This window comes from Garra rufa, chromosome 9, assembly GCF_049309525.1.
Source record: "Garra rufa chromosome 9, GarRuf1.0, whole genome shotgun sequence".
In the NCBI taxonomy this organism is placed as follows: Eukaryota; Metazoa; Chordata; class Actinopteri; order Cypriniformes; family Cyprinidae; genus Garra; species Garra rufa.
Window position 1 is genome coordinate 34,625,909 of NC_133369.1, and position 25,051 is coordinate 34,650,959.

Consider the following 25,051-nt stretch of genomic DNA (forward strand, 5'->3'; position numbering starts at 1 on the left):
GAGCATTGAGGGAAAAGTTACTTAGTGGGGCTTTAAATAAGAAGGACTCAAAAGCACGTGCAAATGATATATTCCAATGTGTATTAATACCCGCGCCGAAATTCAAGTTCTGCTCTGTGTTCTCTGCTAAATACCTGACTGTGAATGATGCCAGCGGCATCACTATGTTGTCACTGAGAAGCTGCAGCCACGGGGGAAAAAATGTTCATTAAAACTGTATAAATATTGCATAGATTCATAAAAATGCTCAAAATTCTAGACAATAATCACAAAATATTATTGAACAAAAATGTATTTAATTGATTTTTCTGAAGAAAAAAAAAAGTTACTTTTTAAGGCTTCGGTCACTTTTGACCGCACGGGAGCCAAGTGTGACCCCTAAATGAGGAGGCCCAGAGGGTTAAAGGAACATCCGCTCTGTCCTTTCCACACCTCTGTGTGTGTATGTTAATGCATATTCCTACTTGTCTGCTTTTGTTTGTAAAAAAACAAAAAGCAAGCCAATGTTAATCTATTAGAGCTATTGGCTGACTTATAGCTGTCTCAGTCAGGGATGGGCGAAAATCTGAATTTAAGTGGATTGTTCACCAAAAAATTAAAATTCTGTCAGCATTTACTCACCCTCACATTGTTTCAAACCTGAAAGACTTTCGTTCATCTTCAGAACACAAATGAGGAGATTTCTGCTCTCCATTGACAGTCTATGCAACTACAATACCACTTTAACTCTTCAAAAAGTTCATAAAAAGATTGCAAAACTAATCCAAATTAATTTTACCTTAAGTAATTACACATATATTTTTTTAAATATGTCAGTCTTTTCAATTTTTCGTTTTTCACTGTTTTTAGATACATTTTTAAAATAGAAATTGACATCAAGTTTTGATAATGTAATTAGAACTACAACCATATAAATGTACTAATAGTAGAGGTGTAAAAAGTACTCAAACATTTTACTCAATTAAAAGTACAAGTATCTGGTCAAAAACATACTTGAGTAAAAGTAACAAAAGTTGAACTTTAAATTGCACTCAAGTATTAAAAAGTAGAAGTACTTTTTTTTCCGGACATACAGAATTATGGTTAATGGGAGAGAAAGATGCAAAATGCAATGGCACAAGTCAAACACGTATATCTAGTGGCACAACAACAATTAAATTGCAGCACAGCAGTCACCATATGACTTTCATTCATTGGATGAACACAAATTAAGAGTTTTAGAAAAAAAAAACATCTCTCTTCATATAACGCAAGTGTATGGGAAATCTAAAAATGTAAAAACTATACACAAGTGAATATGACAGTAACTCATGCTACCTCTGTTAATGAACCAGGGTCTTCTTAAGTAAAATGATAGGCTTATGTAAGAAGAATACAAATACTAATATTTTAAACTTGACCGTCATGTTCACTTTGTGTGGTTTCTGAAGTGGTTGAAAGTGTTGAAGCTTGTTGTCTGAAGAAAGAAAGTCATAAACATCTGGGATGACAGAGGTTCAGTTAATTATGAGAGAATTTTCATTTTTGGGTGAACTATCCCTTTGAAGAGCAAGATGTGATGCAGATGCATAAAACATATTCCAGACAAAATACAAGAATGTGTTGAATTAATGAGAAGAGTCATAGAATTAAAACATACAACATTAATGTTTTGAAAGGCCACCATTTTGAGTTGTCTATTCAACGTCACTGTCTAAAATGATAATTCATCTTTTAATTGTTTATTTGGGGCATTTAGAGTTTTTTTCTCAGCAGATATTGATAAATAATTATTTGTGACTAATTAGATTAATTTACTTTGGTTTACCATATTTAATGTGCATAAGATAAAATAAAAATTTAATGTACTTTTCAAGATGAAATAAAATCAATACAGTATTAGCACGTCTAAATCTAATAAAAAGCTGTTAATAAAAGCTGTATAAAACAAAGAGAACATCTTGTGCTAATGTCCCCATTCTTTCATTTTCTTTCTCTTCACCTTCCCTTACTTGCAGTTTTGCTTCTTAATAAGTGTAACTACACATTGTGCTAATTCTTGTAGACATTTATAAATTTGGCACAAGAGAATAATTTCTTTTAAGAACATCCCTAAACTCTTACATTTGCGTAGCAGGAGAATCAGAAGATATCAGCTTCACAATTGTTGTACAGTAGTTTAGTTTATGCCTTAAGTCCCTCCCTGTTAACCGTCTGCTCAGGGCATCTGTTTTATAGTGTGTAAACGTGGGGTCATGGCCGAGGTAAAGCCCTCAGAACTCAGCCACTCTCCAGGAGCAGGTCGTGACATTTCCAGGCTAAATGTTATTGATTTGCTGTCCTCTGTTAAACCTGCTGCCCTTTAAATGGCATTGTCTTGGAGCTCTGAACTAACAGTCGCTTTCTGCCATACCTTCCTCCCCTGAGAAGCTAAATTCAGGATCGGCTGCTTCTTACATTGCAGAATTAGTGTTACATGTGTTATTGTCACACATACATGATGTTAGGAGTATGATATACTACAAAATAAACAATATATACTATAAAGTAATGTTAATTTTTAGAAAGAAAATTTGAAGTTTATTATATATTATGCTGTTATTGCTGAACAATATGTTTAAAGATTTATAAAGTTACTCTGCATTACAAAGTAAAATAAAGAAAAAGTAGTTCTATCAGTAGTAAATCAAGGAGACACACAGAAAATACTGTAAAGGGTGGCATTTCCTGAGAAAGGCTCAGTAATAGCTTCTATTCTGTTCTGTTCTGTTCTATTTTATTTAAAAGCTGTAAGCTGTCTAAAATTGAATGTGTATAGAAAAATACCTAATTTCTTTCTATAATTCACAGTTCTCCTTCTGTATTTGTAAACATTGTCATTTGCACTGAGCTGGTCTCTACGTTATTTGCACTTCTGGTTAGATGCTAACTGTGTTTCATTGGTTCTGTACTCTACATAATGATAATAAAGTTAAATGTAAGATGTAAGACTTTTGAACATGTTCTTAAATGTGTCCAGTATGTCACAAAAGTGAGTACACCCCTCACACAAACTTGGATATATTTTAGAGTAGTCAATGTGCAGCTTGTATAGCATTATAGATTTATTGTCCCCTAAAAATGACTCAACATACAGCCATTATTGTCAAAGTAGCTGGCAACAAAAGTCAGTACACTCTAAGTGAACTTGTCCAAAGTGTCAATATATTGTGTTAGCACCATTATTATCTGGCACTGCCTTAATAATCCTGGGTATGGAATTTCCCCACAGGTGCTTAGTAGGGTTCAGGTCTGGAGACATATTTGGCCACCCCATGACCTTTACCTTCAGCTTCCTCAGCCAGGCAGTTGTCATTCTGGTGGTGTGTTTGGGATCGTTATCATGTTGGAAAACTGCCGTTCAGCCTAGTTTTTTTTTTTTTTGAGGGAAGGCATCATGTTCTGCTTCAGAATGTACAGTACATAATGGAATCCACATTTCCCTCAATGAACTGCAACTCCCCAATACCAGCATCACTCACGCAGCCCCAGACCATGATGCTACCACCACCATGCTTGACTGTAGGAAAGACACAATTTTCTTGGTACTCCTCACCAAGGCATCGCCACACATATTGGACACCATCTGAGCCAAACAAGTTTATCTTATAGTCTCATCAGACCACAGGACATGGTTCCAGTAATTCATGCTCTTGGACAGGTTGTCTTCAGCAAACTGTTTGCAGGCTTTCTTGTGAGCCAGCTTCAAATGAGGTTTCCTTCTACGACAACGCCTATGCAAATTGACTTGTTGCAGTTACATGGTCTGAGCATTGACAAGCTAACCTTCTACTTCTGTAGCCTTTAAAGCAATGAGAGAATTGTACCTAAAGCACCTAATTTAAACCGGTCTAATACAAGACACACAACTTTGTATGGTCCTGTCAAGCAGACAAAAACAAACATGATTAATAGGACGTGTAGCTTTGCATGGTTAAACAACATACTGCTGTTATCACTTAGGGTCTACTTTTGTTTCCAGCTATTTTGACAATAATGGCTGCATGTTGAGTTATTTTCAGAGAACAGTAAATTTATACTGCTATAGAAGCTGCCGTTGACTACTATATCCAAAATATATCCAAGTTTCATTTGTATAGTATTGTCCCTTGAGAAGATATACTAAAACTGTTGCTGAAATGTGAGAGGTGTACTCACTTTTGTAAGATACTGTATTTGTATCTGTATCTATTAAGGTGTCTCTCTTTGTTTTTTTCAGGGTATGTCGGTGGTGGCAAGCAGTTCATGCGTGGAGACTCGTCCTAGCACTCTGGGTCAGTCTCAATCTGTGATGAACATCTCAAAGATGTCACCAAAACAGGAATTAAAGAAACGCAGAGCTCCAGCACCTCCAACAGTTCCCACACAGACTTTACCACTAACATCGGAGGTTTGAGCAATCTCTCTCTCTCACACACACACACCATTATAATCATTGTTTAATATGGATAATTGAGAATAATGCTTAATATAAAATAATATAATACAGTATAATTCCGTAAAGTTACCTATGAAAGTGAAATATCATCTCAATTCAAGTCACTTTACAATACAATGATTGTCAAAGTAGCTCTACAGTGTTAAACAGAAAAGTAGTGTGTCAAAAATGCAATTAAAATTCAATTCTGCTGTAAGGCAGCTCTAAAAAGACAACAGTAAACAATACATTTTTCAGTTAAAGGCAGTTCATGGTTAATTCAGTGGTCAGTGATTCAATAGTCTCTTAAATGTTCCCTTGTGTCATTAATTTGTAAACAAACCAGGGAAATTTTTTGATGTTGTTACGGTGCGGTGCTGGACGAGACGATACACGAATTAACAAATACAAAGTCTTTTAATATAATCCAAGGAGCAGACAGATCAGGAACACAAAGAATTTTCCACACACCAAACGTAAACATAAAGCAAAGACGGACATTAAACTGAACTCAAAGACAGACTTATAAAGGGTGACTAATTACAAAGACAGGTGATACAGATAACAAGGACTAAACCAAAGCAGACAGATTAGCGGGGGAAGACAATGGGAAAAACCAAGTGCATAAACTGACATAACTATGACAGATGTGTTCTATATATATTAATATGTTGTGTATTCTAGGTTAAACACAGTTTGAAGTTGTTTGTTTACTTGAGTGCAGTCATCTAAGGTCTGGCTAAGGCCATCTAAGGCCGGGCTCCTTCTGTACTATAGGTCTCTCATAGGCTTTAAGCTTTAAGCTGGTCAAACCTTTGTTGTCATACTGCAGGCCCACATGGAAAGAACCTATATGAGGATATATGCGCATATATGAAACCTATATGCAGTATATATGCACATATATGATAATATATATGCGTATATATGCCACATATAGGCAAAATTGAGGTGCATATATGTGCATATACAGGCCAAATAGGTCTCCTGTATTGCTTCTTTATATCCACATATAAGCCCTATATGTACATACAAGCCCACATGGAAAGAACCTATATGAGGATATATGTGCATATATGTACGCATATATGTACACATATATAAAATTGGCCGTTTTCCTATATTATATGTACATATATGTGCATATATGTACATATAATATAGGAAAACGGCCAATTTTATATATGTCACATATATTAAAAACCTATATCAAAACCTATATTAAAACATATATGTTTACATAGGTTCTTTCCGTGTGGGGGGATACAACAGTTAACAGTGGTTTTTGTTTGCCAGACAATATAGAGTCTCATTATCGTTATTTACCTTTAGAATCAAACTAAATGTGTTTAACACACTGTCTTGATTTTATTTATTTATTTATTGGAGTCTATAAGCCTGATGCAAATGATAATTGTTCACCATATGTAGTCCTTCTGTGCATCTGAGATGAGGATTTTACAATGGACTTCTTTAAAAGGCTAGAGAGGTTGTCTCACCCTTATCCTCTCGTGACATCATGAGTGCCCTTTGTTAGCTCAGCTCATGAAAATACTCTGCACATGACGCAGAGACCTTAAACTACTTCTCTGGCGAGGTGTCGGTCTGCAAACCCATGGCTACTGCTTTGTAACGCTTAAAGTACTAGCTCATCCAAATATTACAGTTCTTATGCTCACCCTCATGTCGTCCTAAACCCATATGACTTTCATTCTTCCGAGTAACATAAAATAAGAAATTTTGGAAAATCTGTTGGTTAATGCAATCATAAGAAGACTGTTCCATACAAGCTTTAAAAAGAACATAGAAGTAAAGTTACCATACAAGTAGTACAAATGGCTTTTGCACTGTATTACAAGTATTCTAAAACCATGCAAAAACAAGATTTTTAATGGAGAAAAAAACTAAACAAAACTAAACTCACTTGCTCTGTTACTGAACCTTATAATGAACTAAACAAAAGGTGAACCGAATGAGTAGTTAAACCGACTGAGGAACTAGGTCAAAAGAGAACCAAGGAAGACAGAACTATCACTACTAACACAATAAAAACAAGATCAAAAACTGTTCTACAGGTCTACTGGCACATTAGAAGTTTTAGTCACTGTAGTGGTGGGGTAAACAATTGAAATAGGACAAAACGTCTCATCTTTGTGATTAAAAAACAGATGACAGCATCATTACTTTAATAGTGACCTATATCCCTTTTTATCCCTATTAGTACAAGCCTGTTATCTTTACAGAAAATGTTCTCTGTTTAAAAGTCAGTCATCTGATTGTACTATGCATAATGAATGTGTGTTTATGAATTACACAGACTAATGCTGGGCGGTATATATCGTTACCGCGGAATAAAATGTCTACCATAACAGATTTTTAAATTTTGTGTATACTGCGAAATGTAAATGTATTTTTGCCGTGGTTAACTCACATGCAGTGGGAATGAGACTAAGACACTGCGGCCACACAGCTGTGTTCAAACACCATATGAAAGTGATTTTTGCATAATAGGTCTCCTTTAAAATCTTGGTGCAAGTGTGCACAGTACAGTCAATATACAAAATGAGTAATCAGTGGTCTTTACTTACATGGCAATTGCTATTTATCATATTTATAGTAAATGATGAACAGTCAGTAGATCACAGTGACCTCTTAGCTGAATTGAAGAACACAAACTTGCTGCAAAATTGCTGTTAGAATTGGTGAAATATGATGACTGATTGAATGTTGTTTTTGGTATTTTTTTGTTTGTAATATGAGACTAAATTATTCATTTGCTTTTCAACAATAGCCTTTAAACATGTTTTACTACATATTACATTAAAAAAAGGCCTGTTCACTTTTAGACAATGTTTGGCTGTATTATGTGCTTTTATTATAGCACACATCATACACATCATGGAACTGACACAAATGATAATAGTAATAGTAATAGTGTATTAAAGGTGATGACAGTCATTGGTCATTGATACCTTCTGGCTATTTGCACAACCTTTGGCCTCTTTTCCAAAGACTACTGTATGTAACAGTTACAGACTGGTAAATTCTAGAAAGGCCACAAAGTGGTTTCTCTATCCCACATCCCTCCTCCTTCCCAAACAGATCTGACTTTGTGCCCCTGTAATGTTGAGTGACATGCTGGTCCCTTAGATGTGTTTTCTGGGCTTTTCTCAGTGGTGGCTGGATTTATAACTGATTAGGCAACACTGTAGAGGTCTAAATGTGACCTGGAATGGGACGATAAAAATAAAACGATCACAACAAAGAAGTGTGGTACTGACGCAAGACCACACTGTTTACAGCGCAGCTCTCTTTCTCCAAGGAGGGAAACATTGTGTTTTGTGTAAATGACCCCTTTTGCCAAAGCAAACCTCTTTATGGATGTTTGTTTAGGTTTATTTTTAAGATTGAGTGTGTGTTTAGTGTAAGAATACTTCTCTTGTTCTGAGAGAAAATTATGAAACATTGATAAGGATTTAACAATTCACTCAACTCATAATACGATACGATTTATGATACTGATTTCACAAAACTATTTTCTCATGATTTTTTTAAACAAAAAAAAAATATAAATAAAAAGGTGTCCTATTATTATTTCTTAGACAAAATGCTGCATTTTTCTTTGTGAAAGTAAAAATATGTGAAATGACAAAACTGAAAATTGAATTTTTTTAAAACAAAACCATCAACAAATCAAATAAATAATTCAAATGAAAGAAATCTCTTTATATTAGCAAACTAAGGCTTTGCATGTGCTCTTTCCATGTTCCATGTGCTCTTTCTAGGTAACCACTTCATTTTAATCATAATCCAAATGAAGATGCTGTATGTATGCAGCATGAGCAGTTTTTAATTCAAATTAGACTGTATAATTTTGAAATCTAAAGCAAAAACAGTATGCTCTGACTTTAGCTTTGTGAAACTATACAACATAAAACATCTGAATGAAACAAAAACAGCAGATGGGCTAAATGAGAACGCAACTTACTCTCTGACAGGTGGCACTTATGGAACAGTGGCAATACAGTGTTACCTTGGTTACCACTGTAAACAAACATCTCTGGGTTAAGTATGTAACCATGGTTCCCCTTCGGGAACGTCGAGCTGCGTCACTCCGCTTTGGGAACGCCTCCAGCGTGCCCACGCTCTGAATCACGTGTGAAATCAGTCCAATAGAGAGTTACGTATGACGTCACGGACGGGGTGACGTCAGGAGCCAGGAAGCTATAAAGCACATGCGGTGAATGCAGCCGGCAGCTTCTGTCTTTCAGTCGCGCTCTGTGTGAATTGTTTGTCTGTTAACACTGTTTTTGAGGCCAGTTTGCTTCACTTTTATTTGAGTGTTAACATAGATAGAGATGGGCGATAGCAAGCGTTTTAAGAAGTGTATTCCTCCGTGCCAACGTTACATCACGGCCGAGGATACACACGCTATGTGTGTTGCTTGCTTGGGAGTGAGGCATGCCCAGTCAGCCTTTGAGGAGGCTGACTGTGTGCATTGTTTGCGGCTTCCCCTCCGCACGCTTCGCTCCCGGAGGGCTCTTTTTGAGGAAGGAGCCCTCACCAGCGTTCCTCGCGGATCAGGTCCCGCTTCGGCTGAGGCTGAGCGGCGCCTGCATTCGTGGGGATCGCAACTGGATCTGGTATCGAGTTTGGAGACGGGCGAGCCCCTTTCTCCATCCTCCTCTGCCAGATCCATGCCTCTCTCTGGCGTAGAAGCCCGCTCGTCGGTTTCTTCTCGCCAGGAGGAGCACTCGCCGCTGCGTCTATCTTCCTCTGAGGAGGGAGATATGGATGTAGGCGAGCAGGCTGGAACCACGCCCGCCCAGCCACTCGAGTACGAGGAGTTAATGGAGGTGATCACCCGTGCTGTTGCCAAGCTCAACATCAGCTGGCCAGACGTGGTGACTGGTGAGCAGAAACCGACAAAGTTAAATGAGCGGTTTCTGCGCCCAAAAGCCCCACCTCCACGCCGAGGTCTGCCATTTTTCCCCGACCTCCACACTGAGGTGTCGAAGTCGTGGGGAAAGCCATTTTCGGCCCGTGTTCACGCTCAGTCTGCCTTCACATATTCCAACGTGGTGGGGGCTCGTGAGCACGGTTACGGGACGATGCCTCAAATCGAACAGACGCTTTCTAGCTATCTGTCCCCGAGTTCAGCATCGTCCCTAAAGACCTCGGCACTCCCCAGCAAGCCTTTAAGAACAACATCTTCCTTGCTGGGGAAGGGCTACTCGGCAGCAGGTCAGGCCACAGCCTGCCTTCACACCATGGCAGTGCTGCAGGCATACCAGGCTGACCTGTTGAAAGAGTTTGATGAGGGCGAGGACGGGGCGGCGGTCGATGTCAGCGAGCTGCGTCGTACCGCCGACCTTGCTCTGCGAGCCACCAAGGAGACCGCCCGTGCCATTGGGCGGTCTATGGCAGCCATGGTGGTCGCAGAGAGACACCTCTGGTTGACCCTGTCGGATATGAGAGACCACGACAGGGCCGTCCTGCTTGATGCCCCGCTTGTGCAGTCTGGCCTGTTCGGCGACGCGGTTCCCTCCGTCGTCGACAGGTTTCAGCAGGCTCGTCAACAAGCGGCGGCATTCCAGAGGTTTCTTCCTCGCCGCTCGAGCTCTGGGGCTGCTGGACGGGAGCAGCCCCGCCCGAGTGCCCGCTCCTCGTACCGAGAGGAACAAAAGCGGAGCGTTGCTACGCGGACTCCTCCTCGACATCAGGGGTCCCGTAGGCGCTCTAAGTCGGGGGCTTCTAAGCCTAAGGACGACCTGAGGGCCGTCCTTCAGGCGAAGAGGTCCTCGGCAAAGAAGCCCTGACGCCAGTGGCTCTGGGCTTCAGAGGGCAGGCCCCCCTGGGCTAGTAACATCTCCCCAGTGCCCTCTGGAGATCCGTTTGCTAACCCTGCCACCTCAGGTGCTTCAGGGCGCAGCGGTCTCCCGCGGTTTGTCCCCCCTGCATCCGCCCGTTCGCGTAGCGGGACAGGGGGACTCGCAAGCTCTAGTACCACCAGAGGTCAGCCTCGAGAGGCTGATTCCCTTAGTAAAGCATTTGGCAGCGTGGCAACTTCTGCCAAACGTGTCTCAATGGGTCCTGCAAACAGTAAAAAGAGGTTACAAAATTCAGTTCGGCGCTCGGCCGCCGCCCTTTCAGGGGATCACCACTACGGTCGTGGCCCCTCAGCAGGCTCTGGTGTTGGAACAAGAAGTAGAAACCCTTCTGAGGAAGGAGGCCATCGAGGTGGTCCCTCCTCATCTTACAGAGAGCGGCTTTTACAGCCGCTACTTCATAGTTCCAAAGAAGGATGGAGGGTTACGTCCTATTCTAGATCTCAGGCTGCTCAATCACGCAGTGCTGAGACTCAAATTCAAGATGCTTACTATAAAGCAAGTCATCTCTCAAATCAGGTCCGAGGACTGGTTTGTCACGATAGACCTCAAGGACGCTTATTTCCATATCTCCATCCTTCCACAACACAGGAAGTTCCTCAGGTTCGCTTTTGGGGGCAAAGCTTACCAATACAGAGTTCTTCCTTTCGGTCTAGCACTCTCACCCCGGACTTTCACCAAGTGTGTAGATGCTGCGCTGGCTCCTCTGCGACTCCAGGGCATCCGCATATTAAACTACATAGACGACTGGCTCATACTAGCGAAGTCGAGAGAACTGGCGGTTCGACATCGAGATGTCGTTCTCGCCCATATGAAGTCTCTGGGGTTAAGACTGAACGCCAAGAAAAGTGTTCTTTCTCCAGTTCAGAGAACCACTTATCTCGGTGTAGTCTGGGATTCAACCACGATGCGGGCACAAATGTCTCCCGCTCGGGTAAAGTCAATCCTCCATGCAGTCATGAGAGTCAAAGAAGGCCGATCACTCACTGTAAAGCAGTTTCAAGTACTGCTCGGTCTCATGGCAGCTGCGTCCAACGTGATCCCTTTTGGCCTGCTGCATATGAGACCATTACAGTGGTGGCTCAGAACCAAAGGGTTCTCCCCGAGGGGCAACCCATTCCGTTTGATCAAGGTCACGCGGCGCTGCCTTCGTGCCCTGAACATTTGGAAGAAAGTTTGGTTTCTGTCCCAAGGCCCGGTGCTGGGAACTCCTTGTCGTCGTGTAACACTAACGACAGATGCTTCGCTCACCGGGTGGGGAGCGGTCATGAGTGGCCACTCAGCCCAAGGTCTGTGGAGCGAGCACCATCTCAATTGGCACATCAATTGCCTGGAAATGCGTGCTGTGTTTTTAGCTCTAAAACACTTCCTACCAGACCTCACAGGGCACCACGTGTTAGTTCGCACCGACAACACATCAGTGGTCGCCTACATCAATCATCAGGGAGGTCTGCGTTCGCGCCCCTTGAACAAGCTGGCGCGCCAGATCCTCCTGTGGTCCCAAGGGAAGCTCCTCTCACTCAGAGCAGTTTATATCCCTGGACATCTCAATGTGGGAGCAGACGTCCTGTCGAGACAGGGGCTGAGGCCCGGGGAATGGAGACTCCACCCAGACGTGGTGGAAGTCCTCTGGAAGAAGTTTGGGAAAGCCCAAGTGGATCTTTTTGCGAGCCAGGAGACAACACATTGTCCCCTTTGGTTCTCTCTGTGTCATCCAGCTCCCCTGGGTCTGGATGCTATGGTACAGGCGTGGCCGAGGCTTCGCCTGTACGCATTTCCCCCGATCGCTCTGCTCCCGGGAGTTCTGGAAAGAGTGCGCCAGGACGGGATTCGCCTCCTGCTGGTGGCCCCGTTCTGGCCGGGTCGAGCCTGGTTCTCAGACCTGAGGTCTCTCCTAGACGGCCCGCCATGGGAAATCCCAGTCAGGAGAGATCTCCTCTCACAGGCAGGAGGGGCAATTCTGCACCCTCGCCCAGAGTTGTGGAAACTGTGGGCGTGGCCCCTGAGGGGGCACGACTCCTAGATTCCGGTCTCTCGACTGAGGTCGTTGAGACCATCCTTCAATCCAGAGCTCCCTCTACGAGAAAGACGTACACCAGGAAGTGGAATATGTTTGTCGCCTGGTGCAGGCAGCACCAAATCGAACCAGTTCACTGCCCGTTGGCTTCAGTGCTGGACTTCTTGCAAGCCCGCCTCTCGGCTGGCAATGCTCATTCTACTTTGAAGGGCTACGTGGCGGCCATAGATGCCTTCCACGCTCCCTTCGGTACTACTTCCCTTGGAAGACTTCCCCTGGTGTCACGATTTCTCCGTGGTGCACTGAGGCTGAGGCCCCCGTTGCGCTCACGTGTCCCTACGTGGGACCTGGCCGTGGTACTTGAGGCTCTTTGCAACCCTCCGTTTGAGCCTATGGAAGCAATTTCGGACAGGTTGTTGTCCTTTAAGACTGCCTTTCTGCTGGCGATCTCCTCTCTCAAGAGAGTGGGTGATCTACAGGCCCTTTCAGTGGCCCCCTCCTTTATCGACTTTGCCCCTGGAATGGTCAAAGCGTTTCTGCACCCTAAGCCGGGCTACTTACCCAAGGTGCCGTCAGCAGTGCCACGGCCCGTAGTGCTTCAGGCCTTCTGTCCTCCCCCATACACGGAGCCGGAACAGCAGAAGCTTAACTGTATGTGTCCAGTGCGAGCACTGGACACATATGTCCACAGAGCTGCCCTGTGGAGGAAGACGGACCAATTATTTGTGTGTTTTGGTCCTCGCAATAGAGGTCTTCCAGCTTCTAAGCTGACTCTAAGTCGGTGGATTACGGATGCCATCTCAACTGCTTACAAGTCCTCTGGTCTTCCCTCTCCTTTGGAAGCCAAGGCGCACTCGACCCGCAAAGTTGCGGCGTCCAAAGCATTCATGTCAGGGGTCCCCCTGCAAGATATCTGTAACGCTGCGGGATGGTCCACGCCGCTTACATTTGCCAGGTTCTACGAACTGGATCTCCCCTATACTCCGGGCTCTATGGCCCTCCTCTCTGACGCTCCCTCTACGAGCAGAGCTGTCTAATTGTGTTTTACTCCAGCAGACTCCTCATGCTTGATAGCAACAACTACACTGGGCTACTTTCGCCCTTCCCAACGGGGGCTGGAGATATCATCTTAGGCTACTTTCGCCTTTTAAATACGGGCTACTTTCGCCCTCTACCCCGGGCTACTTTCGCCCTTTTCGCCACGGGCTACTTTCGTCCGTTGGCAAGTGAGACCCTCGTTTCACTCGGGCCACTTTGGCCCTTCAGACAAGCTGACACTATCTGCTCTGGGCTACTTCCGCCCATATATTCAGGTGGGCTAAGGCCCCCTCTTCTACCAGGGGCTACTGTCACCCCCTTTTAACACGGGCTACTGTCGCCCTCTACCTCGGGCTACTTCCGCCCTATTTCCAGCACGGCTGAGGCCGCAGTGTCATGCTTGGCAGCATTTATACTCTGGGCTACTTTCGCCCCTTACTCTGGGCTACTTTCGCCCTTTTCCACGGGCTACTTTCGCCCGCTTGCGAGTGAGGCTGAGGCCCTCGCATCACTCGGGCTACTTCCGCCCTGCTGATATCCATTCACGGCTGAGGCCGCTTTATGCTTGAGAGCAACTATACTCAGGGCTACTTTCGCCCCTTTTTTTGACGGGAGAGGCTGAGGCCTTCGCTCCATTCGGGCTACTTTCGCCCTTCTTCTAAGACGGCTAGGGCCGCACATTACTCAGGGCTACTTTCGCCCTTCTTTCATGGGCTACTTTCGCCCTTCTCTCTCCACCCGCTCCACACAGAGCAGGGCTTGGAATTCTGGCGGCGTGGGCATATCGTTCCCAAAGCGGAGTGACGCAGCTCGACGTTCCCCGAAGAGACAATTTGGAAACACCTCTGCAAAAAGCTGGTAGTCGGCTAATGATGCTCCCGCCCAGCAGCCCCAAGGACATGACAGTGACAAGGAAGGAACCGTTGGAACGCTGCCACCTGCTTCTTAGCCTCTTAAAACCTGTCAACAACAGAACTGACTGTGTCGCCGAACAGGCCAACAGAAAAAACCCATCCTTGTCTTTAAAAAGCTCCAGCATTTCTTTGTGGAGAGAGGAAAACCTTCCAGAAGAACAACCATCTCTGCAGCACTCCACCAGTCAGACCTGTATGGTAGAGTGGCCAGATAGAAACCACTCTGCAGTAAAAGGGACATGACAGCCTGCTTGGAATTTGCCAAAATGCACCTGAAGGACTCTCAGACCATGAGAAACAACATTTTCTGGTCTGATGAAACAAAGATTGAACTCTTCGGCCTGGATGCCAAGCGTCATGTCTGGAGGAAACTGGGCACTGCTCATCACCTGGCCAATACCATCCCTACAGTGAAGCATGGTGGTGGCAGGAACTGGGAGACTAGTCAGGATCAAGGGAAAGATGAATGCAGCAATGTATGAAGACATCCTTGATGAAAACCTGCTCCAAAGCACTCTGGAATTCAGACGGGCGACGGTTCATCTTATAACAGGACAACGACCCTAAGCACACAGCCAAGATAACAAAGGATTGGCTACGGGACAACTTTGTAGTGTCCTTGAGTGGCCCAGCCAGAGCCCAGACTTGAACCTGATTGAACATTTCTGGATGAGATGCTGCATCTGAAATGATTTTGGAACGCCTCTGTGAGGAGCAGGTAGTCGGCTAATGAAACCTGTCAACAACAGAATTGACTGTGTCCCCAAACAGGCCAACAGGAAGAACCTGTCCATGTCTTTAATTTCGGACTCTTTGGTGGCCAGTAGAGACAAATCTGTGACCCGACGAAATTCTTTAATGTCTTCGAACTTCACCTCCTCTCCCTCATCAAGTTCCTTCAGTAGGTTGGCTTGGTAAGCCTGCAACACTGCCATAAGGTGCAGGTAACCCCCAGCCTGACCTGCCCCTGTATACGCCTTACCCACAAAAGCCAAAGTAAGGTAATGCTGAGTCCTTGAGGGACGATGTGGACTCAGGAGACAGATTACTCGCAAACATCTGCTCTACTCGAGGCATTGCCCAATAGGCCCCATGATGTTTGAATAATTCAAAATGGTTTCCCCCATGATCTAGACACCTCTGTGTGAAGATCGGGGAAAAGCATAAGGCCTCTGTGTGAAGGTAGTGGCTTAGAATGCAGGAAGCATTCATCCAACTTACTTTTAGGACGATCATCCTGCTTCTCGGCAGGCCAGTCGATGTTAAACTTGGCCACAGCCCGAGTAACTACCTTCCCATCTCCTCCACCAGATCCATTTGCGATCTCCATGACTGCAGCCACCACTCTGCCTCAGCAGAAGTGGGACCTCAGCCGTGAAGCTCACCAGGGCACCTTCCTCGAAGAGGAGCTGTAGATGACGCAGTCTGATCTAACGCTAACTCAATATGACATTAAATATTCGTCTACTGCTTGCTGTAGAAGTTGCAGTTCGCTTCAGAAACCCTCCACCTTCCCCAGCTCCACCTGTAAAGATCTGCTACGGTGTGATTTCATATAGAGTATGTTATGTGTGCATCAGCAGTATTTCTTACATGCTCACAGCAGCATCTCTCTGGATGTATTTCTTACATTGCTCAGCCACAGCAGCAGCAGTGTAGTAGATCTATTTCGTTAGACCAAACACATCAACATTGTCATGTACCTTACCATGCTAAACTCTCCGAGAGTAGTCATGACAGAACTTAAATAACTTTCCCTCTTTCTTCTTCTGCAGAAAAATGCTTTTAGTGTAAGTGAGTTTACCCAGGATAATGTTGCAGAAAGAGAAACCATCAATTAAAAATGATCATTAAAAAGATAAAAATGTGAAATGCAAAAAGCTTTGTGTATGGGTAAGATTAAACAATCATAGAATATGTTATTAACTTGGTATAAAAACAATAAAAATAATTGAAAACAAGAGCAAAACTGTGTGTGGACTTGCTATAAAGACGGGTTAAGTCGAATGTTCCAGCTCATGACCAGGGTATAGGACAGAGTAATTAAATAGTTCAGGGTTTAGCGAGCGACCTCTCAAAATTCATCACAGGCCCAGCATTCCTCAGGATTAAGAGGGGAGGGACCTGGGGTTTGATAAATGTCCTTATATATCTTAATAATTAACATCTGCATCTGAGAGGCTGTGGAAAGATGAAAAGAGAGATTACACCAGACAAACACAGTGAGGTGTCACAGTTTGGCTCTGGAAACTGTGTGGAAAATCACCTCAGGTATATTTGCAATGAAATTAGAAACAAGCCAAATAAAAGTAAATTTTCCCTGTTTTATAAGGTTATGGGTTATCATGGTGCACTTGCCTGCTAAAAAGCAAATCCAGTGGCTCTCCATCAAGACGTGAAGATCGTAAAGCTGGTCAACCAGCATAGTCTTTCTGCTGCAGTTAGTTAAGCAGGGAAATTGTAATTGTTAAACTAGGTAAAGGCATAAGTTTTCCAAAAATTCTGTCATCATTTACCCACATTCCTTTATGACACATGTCAAAGTCTTTTACTCCCAAAATACACTACTAAACGTGTGATTGCATGTGCATGTGCGCATCAGAACAACCTGGAGCACACTGTGTTCCCGTGTGTTTGCTGCTCTTAGCACTATGTAGGGGAAAGTTGAAGCGTTACTTAGTGTTAGGGAAGGAGCAGTAAGATGAATGACTAGCCAGCCTGCTGTGAAACATAACCCAGCAGCCCAGTGTGAGTGTGGTGAGACCGTGGCCTTCATAGTCTGCAATTATTAAGCACTCGTTCCGTCCCTACTCTCCTCTGCTCTACATTAAAACTTTAACATGCCGGAGGAGTGAAATCACACATTGTGCTGCCCCATTGTGGATTAAAGGTTAAAGGTTAAGTGTGTGGTACACACACAGATTAAGAGCCTCTTTTAAGTGTACATTAAATGCATTTAAAGACTTTGAGGAAGAAAAGAAAACACATAATGACTTTAAACTTTAACCCAGTGAAAGTAAATCTTCAAGTAATGGTACAATGCATTCCATGGCACTATAAAATGAGGCTCCATGAATCATGTACATACATGATGCAACATACATGACTAAGCCTACAGGGAATCTGTGCACTTTTTGAAACATTTTCTAAGGTAGTATTTGAGGAAGCATAAATCGAAACAAATAAAATTAAAATTGAAAAAAATAACACACACACACACACACACACACACACACATGTTGGGTTTACATGTTTTATGGGGACATTCCATAGGCGTAATGGTTTTTATACTGTACAAACCGTACTTTCTATGGCCCTACACCTACCCTACACCTAAACCTAGCCCTCACAGGAGATTGTGCACACTTTTACTTCATCAAAAAAACTCATTGTGCATGATTTATAAGCCTGTTTCCTTATGGGGACCTGAGAAATGTCCCCACAAGGTCAAAATCTACTGGTATTCCTATCCTTGTGGGGACATTTGGTCCCCACAACGTGATGAATACCAGGTACACACACACACACACACACACACACATACGAGAGTAATGTTGCATTTCTACAACAGTTCAACGGCATAAGTGTGTACATTATAGAGATGAAAATGGAGTGTCTTTAAAACCCCTCTTTTGTGCAGAACTGCTTCCTTCCCTCATGGATTTAAATCTCAGTTTGACAGTTTAACACCTGAGCCAAAGCCTCCATTTCTAATTTGAAAATGTCACTTTAGAAGTAGTAATGAAGAAACATTAAGTTGCTTCATTAAAAGCTTATTGTATTGCTCTATTAAAAGCTTAATGTATTATATAAAGGAGACGATGAGAGAGAGATGGACTGAGTGTGACCACCTGCATCTGATACCTGCATTCATTCTTCAGCTCAATCTCATATTCACAATAAAACATTAGTTTTCATGTCCGCTGAGGAAAGCAATATCTTTGTTGCACTATCCTTTCATCTGTTAAGAGTGATTTCTGATGATGACAACACAAGGTGTTGTCGAAAACAAAAATAACTTCCTTGTTTGCAACCCTGAGTCTCTTTCAAAATAAAAGTCTATACTGTTGACTCACTCATAAAGGGAGTCTCTTGTCGCTATTTAATAAAAAAATGAAATAAAAACACTGTCACACACACAGACACACACAGTTTATCAGTACTCAATACTATTACAGTTTTTTTGGATTGCTTAAGCACAATTTTAAAAACTGGGCCAGTGTTTTCAAAACAGTACTCACAATTAGCACAACCACACACCCAATTAACAAAACACTACAGATTCTTTGCATAATTAAACAGTCTTGTAAAAACTATACACTTATGTTTAAAAACCACACTTTTTTACCATAAGAAACACACGTTTCACATTTACTATACTCTGTTTGCACGAGTTACACTCTGCTGTGATAAACCTAAAACACTATTTGCACTTCTACTTCCCTATGATTAGAGTAGGCTACCATCAACAAAGTACAAATATAAAGTAAATCCATCAAAAAACTACACAAGACCAATGTTGCACACTGAAGAAACTCGTTTATTTCTCAACATGCCCAAAATGTTGACATGGAGATGCATAGTACTGTAACATGTCACTTTACGTATTGTACTGTAAGTTTACTATTACAAAAAAAAAAAAAAAAACACTAGACATCGTCTCTTCGCCTAGCTGGATCTGGCCAGAGAATTTCATCAACATCGCAGGCAATGTTGTCATTAGCAAGACACCTTGGAAAGAAACGTCTTGAATGACGAATCCATCCTTGTATTCCTGCTACCTCCATCTGGTCACAGGCCTCCTCCATGGCTTGGATGAGGGGTACCTCAGCCTGGAGATGGAGATCATATACCTTCCACCGCCATGCCGAGAAAAACTCTTCTATAGGGTTGAGGAATGGAGAGTATGGTGGAAGATATAGGACGGTGAAATGTGGATGTTGCTGAAACCAGTTCTGAACCAGAGCAGAGCGGTGGAAAGACACATTGTCCCAGACAACAATGTATTGCATATGATCGATTTGATTTGCTGCTGTTATGTTGTGCAATTGGTCCAAGAATGTAAGTATGAGTGCTGTGTTGTAAGGGCCCATACGGGCATGGCGGTGGAGGACCCCATTCTGTGTAATGGCTGCACAGAGTGTTATATTTCCCCCACGTTGCCCTGGGACATTGACTATAGCCCTGTGGCCAATGACGTTTCTTCCCCTCCTTCGTGTTTTCGTCAGGTTGAACCCAGCCTCATCTACGTAAATGAACTCATGCTGGATCTCCTCTCCATCCATTCGTAAAACTACCTGAAGAACAGTGTCAGGCAAAAGGGTGTAGTTCAGTGTAGATCTAGTATACATATTACAGTACAGTAAAAGATTATGAGACAGTATGCAAGATCACACTGCTAAAGTGAATACATACCTCTGCATAATCATGCCGCAGTCGTTTCACCCTTTCAGAATTGCGCTCGAAAGGCACTCGATAAATTTGTTTCATTTGAATATGATTTTTTAGGATGCGTGCCAGTGTTGATATTGAGACCTGATGGATATCGTTGAAACTGGCATGGTTATTGACAATGTTAGCTTGGAGCTGTTTGAGTGTTATAGCATTGTTGGCCAAAACCATGTTTACTATCTCCCTCTCTTGCTGTTCTGTGAACATAGGAGGCCTTCCCCCTTGTCGTTCCTGACCCTCAATCCTACGTAGAAAAAAAACAGTAAACAATAGTACAGTAATTTCACAGGACAAGGTAACAGAAGTGCTGATACTGCATAGAATACAGTACTGTAAGCAGCTACTGAAACCGTGCAGATGTTTTTGATATGGTGATATTTTTACAATACCTATTTTCCAGTCGAAATGTTCTTATCACACCTGCCACTGTGTATCGGCTTAGATTTGGCTGTACTCGCAGTCCAGCCTCCCTCAGCGTCAGGCCGTGGTTGACAACGTGGTCAACCAGTGTTGCGCGGATCTCATTTGTCAGATTCGGTCCTCTTTGAGCACCTTCTTGTCTTCGTCTTCGTCTTCCTCTCCTTCTACCTCCAGCATGGCCTCCATCTCTTTCTCTGTTGATTCCTCTTCCTCCCCTTCCTCCTCCTCCTTCTCGTCCTCCTCCTCGTTGTCCTCCTCATCGTCTTACTCTTTCTCTGACTCTTTCCATTGTGCTTGAAGACCGATGAACTCACCTGCTGCTTTTTATAGTGCTTAAACACCTGATTGGTGTGTCTACAATTAAGCAAACAAGTGTTTGCACACCTGATGACTGTGTTGAACCAATTGGTTGGACGGTGCGGTAATTTGACAGTCAGTGCTTTGGTATTGCAAGGAAGTGACTTCATGATAGATTTTTGTGTGTAATGTATGTTAAGTGTGTTTAGTGTTTTGCAAATCACTGTGTGTAGAGTTTTGCAACAAGTGTGAGGTTGACAATGTGCTTATAGTTGTGCAAATATGGGCTGATGTTTTGCTTTTTGAGTGTAAGGTTTTGCTAATAGTGTACTACTTTTAATTTTAGTGTGTAAGCAATCCAAAAAAACTGTAATAAACATTTACTTTTATTTATATAAAATATTATTTATTGAATAATAATATTTAACTAGATAAAAAAGTTCATCAAGACAAACTTTAAGTTGGCTTGAGAAAGCTTTGCCTTAAAGTTAAAAGAAGTTTTGAAAGCTTTAAGCAGTTTGATTAGATTTTAAAGTTTAAAGATAGAAAAAGTTTGAAAAGATTTAAGTTTGATGGTTTTCAGTCTGAAATAGTTTGAAGTTTAAAGTAGTTTTAAAGCTTAAACAGATAGATAGATAGATAGATAGATAGATTTATAGACAGATTAATGGATAGACTTATAGACATTAATGGATAGATTTATAGACAGATTAATGGATAGATAGATTTATATATAGATAGATGTTTCTATGTGGTTGGTAGGGTACTCTGGGTGGTTGCTAGGGTGTTGCTATGCGGTTGCTAGGGTACCTGGGGTGGTTGCTATGTGATTGCTAAGGTGTTGCTATGCGGTTGCTAGGGTACCTGGGGTGGTTGATAAGGTGTTGCAATGCGGTTGCTAAGGTACCTGGGGTGGTTGCTAAGGTGTTGTTATGCGGTTGCTAGGGTACCCGGAGTGGTTGCTATGTGGTTGCTAGGGTACCCGGGGTGGTTGCTAAGGTGTTGCTATGTGGTTACTAGGGTACCCAGGGTGGTTACTAGCATGTTTCTAGCATGTTGCTAGCATGATTTTAGCATGACTAGCAAGTCGTTAACATGATTTTAGCATGACTAGCAAAGTCGCTAGCATGATTTTAGCATGATTAGCAAGTCGCTAGCATGATTTTAGCATTACTAACAAGTCGCTAGCACAATTTTAACATGATTAGCAAGTCGCTAGCATGATTTTAGCATGATTAGCAAGTCGCTAGCATGATTTTAGCAAGACTAGCATGTCGCTAGCATGATTTTAGCATGACTAGCAAAGTCGCTAGAATGATTTTAGCATGATTAGCAAGTCGCTAGCATGATTTTAACATGACTAGCAAGTCGCTAGCACGATTTTAGCATGATTAGCAAGTTGCTAGCATGATTTTAGCATGACTAGCAAGTCGCTAGCACGATTTTAGCATGATTAGCAAGTCGCTAGCATGATTTTAGCATGACTAGCGTCATGTTTGCCCTATAACGTTTGCCCTTAGCCTATAATTTTTGCTCTGAAACAAATAATAGATTAATTAGACTGCCTGTTAGATTTACCCAAAACAAATTATATATAATTTTAACCATTGTAGAGACATCAAGAGTCAGTGTCAAATTCCAGAATAACTCTGAGGTAAGACTGCTCTCAGCGGGTTCATGAGCATTGAACGGCCAGTGAAGCCCTAGAGATCACATCTCAGAAAACGGTGAAGCAAATTTTCAAATAGACATTATCTTTATTAATAAATCACATATTTGAAATCTAAACAACTATTTACACAATTAAAAGATATTAATTAATTTATTTTTTTTTGCATTTATATTATTTAATATATAATTTAACTTAGGGTTATGCTGTATGTTGAAAACATACATTGCAGGCATCTCAAACTTGGTAGAATGCATGTTTACATCTCTGTAAAGAACGTCATAAATCTAAAGCCAAATGCACAATACAAGACTGACAATTATCATATTGCATACTTTTTTTTAATTGTGTGTATCTTTCTACATACTGTATGCACAGGACTCTGTGTGGGTGACCTCCGTGAAGTTGGCACCCCATAAAAAGAAATAATGACCAAAACTATGCCATTCGTTAGTGCTACGTTTGTGCTGATTTGTGCCGCAAAAACGAACGTTTGTGCTGGTTTGTTGTTTAAGATATTAAACATTATTTTTTTGACCGTATGACGTCACTTTCCACCCCATGTTGTCCAAATCGCTCCAAACCGGCGCAGTTCGTTTGTGCTCGATTTGTGCCCGTTTGTGCCGTTAAAATAAACACTGTATCTGTTTTCCTTCCCTAGATATAACCAAAATATTTTCGGGGCTGTGACGTCACTCTCCACCCCAGTTCCTCTAAATCACACAAAACTGGTGTCATTCGTTTGTGCTCGATTTGTGCCCGTTTGTGCCGTTGAAATGAACGTCAAATATATTTCCATTTCTTAGAAATAACAAAAACAATTCGGGGCAGTGACGTCACTCTCCACCCCATGTCGTCCAAATCTTTCCAAACCGGTGCCGTTCGTTTGTGCTCGATTTGTGCCCGTTTGTGCCGTTAAAACAAACCTGGTATCTCCGAGCCCTTCTTAAATATAATGGGGGAAAATACTTGTTTGGGACTGTTAGGTAACTCTCCACCCCATATCGTCTAAATCTAGCCAAAAGGTGCCATTCGTTTGTGCTCGATTTGTGCCCGTTTGTGCCGCTAAAATAAACATTGCATCTAATTCTCTTCCTTTGAAATAAACAAGCAGGGTGTTTTATAGCATATTTTACACGGAGCTCCTGCAGATTTACACTGCACTTACAGTGTATAAATAATATTATGAGATTAATAATAATAATAAAAAAGAAATTAGAACAGAAACATGAAATTACAGAAAAAAATACAATGACACTTTTGAATGTGAAACTAAATTGCCAATAGATGACAGCATGCTCCTGTTTTAATGAGTGAGTCGTAAGTCATTTATTCAATGGAGGTATGAAACACGGCTGATTCAATCTGGAAGGAAGAACTGTTTTTATGAATGGGTCAGTGAATTACAAATAGAACCAGCCCAAATCGCCTCAACCCGGTGCTTCTACAGTACTTCTATACTCTTTGATATTATGTCGTGGCCACGAGATATTAATTCGTGGGAACGACATCCTTATGTCGTGAGACGATAGATGCAACGATGAGGGAACGACATGCATTTCTCGAGGCCACGAGTTAAGTACATAAACAAACCTGCGTGACCATAGTACCCCCGATTAGATAGGTTTATTAATATTTTATTTTGAGTTAAATGATTGTATCAATTATTCTAGAAATTAATACAATATTAAATTATTATATTAACAATAGGCGATGCTGTCTGTGCGCGACGTAGAGAGCATTCAAAAGTTTATCATGAATAAATAAAGTGCATCAAATAAAATGGCCCTACAAGAAATATTTTATGCATCCCACAATCTTGTCCATTAACTGATCCTATTTTTTCCGTAATATTTGTATTATTCGTTTATATTCGTTATTTTTCCTTTTATTTCGATTTCTTTACTCAACGTTCTTAATGTAAATGATACTGTAAATGCTGGACATGCCAGTAAAGCTTTGATTATGCTATATGACTGGGATTTTTACTGGAATGCAGTTTATATGTTGAATTTAACATATATTTCATTTTATTTCGTCTAATTATAACTTATATAAATAGTGTTTCATTGACAAGTGAATCATTAACGTAGTTTCATTTGTAAATCGTTTATGGTCACACACAGGCATAAATACAATCATAAAAACAAAACTATTGGCATAATTGTCGTTCACAATATTTGCTAAATATATGGCAAATAACATATAGTCTACACAACGTCATTTAGATAAAGCGATACACAATAAATAAAAAAATATAGCTCTAAGTCACTTATCATTTATTATTATTATTATTATTAGGCTATTATTATTAGGCTATTATTCTATTATTAACTGGTTAGGGCTATATTTTTTCACGCCTGACAATTAGCTACCAATTAAGTTTGACTTTATGATTGCATTTACACCCCTGTGTGACGATAAACGAAAATGTTTTTATTTATAAATGAAACTATAGTCTACGTGAATGATTCATTCCTCAGTGAAACACCATAGTATTATATAGTCTAGTCTATATAGACGAAACAAAATAAAATATATGTTCAATTCAATTAACTTTAAAACTACAGTAAAAATCAGTCATAGCCTAATAGCCGTATATAAACGAAAATTAAAATATATACAATAATAATAGGCTAATCATAATAGAAATTACTACTACTAGCCTACAACTGCTAATAATAATAATACGAAAAAAAGACGATCAGTTAATAGAAGGAATGTCATGTAGGCGTATTCTGTGTGACGATAAATGATTTCCAAATGAAACTACTTGAATAATTCACTCTTCAGTGAAACACTATATTTGTCTATTAATTAGACTAAATAAATTAAGCTACAATAGATGGTAAATTCAACCTTTAAACTGCATTCCAGTGCAAACCCCAGTCATAGAACCTTACAGTATTAGGCTACATTAAA

The 25,051-nt window shown here is 41.6% G+C and overlaps 1 protein-coding gene across 5 annotated transcripts in view; it reads left to right on the forward strand.

The window, feature by feature from the left end:
• Positions 1–25,051, forward strand: part of cobl (cordon-bleu WH2 repeat protein) — a 147,380-nt gene that overhangs the window by 79,453 nt on the left and 42,876 nt on the right. For all 5 annotated transcript variants that reach the window (XM_073847917.1, XM_073847921.1, XM_073847918.1 and 2 more), the window contains one exon: positions 4,238–4,408. In XM_073847917.1, the coding sequence (XP_073704018.1) occupies positions 4,238–4,408 (171 nt within the window). The remainder of the gene's footprint in view (positions 1–4,237; positions 4,409–25,051) is intronic.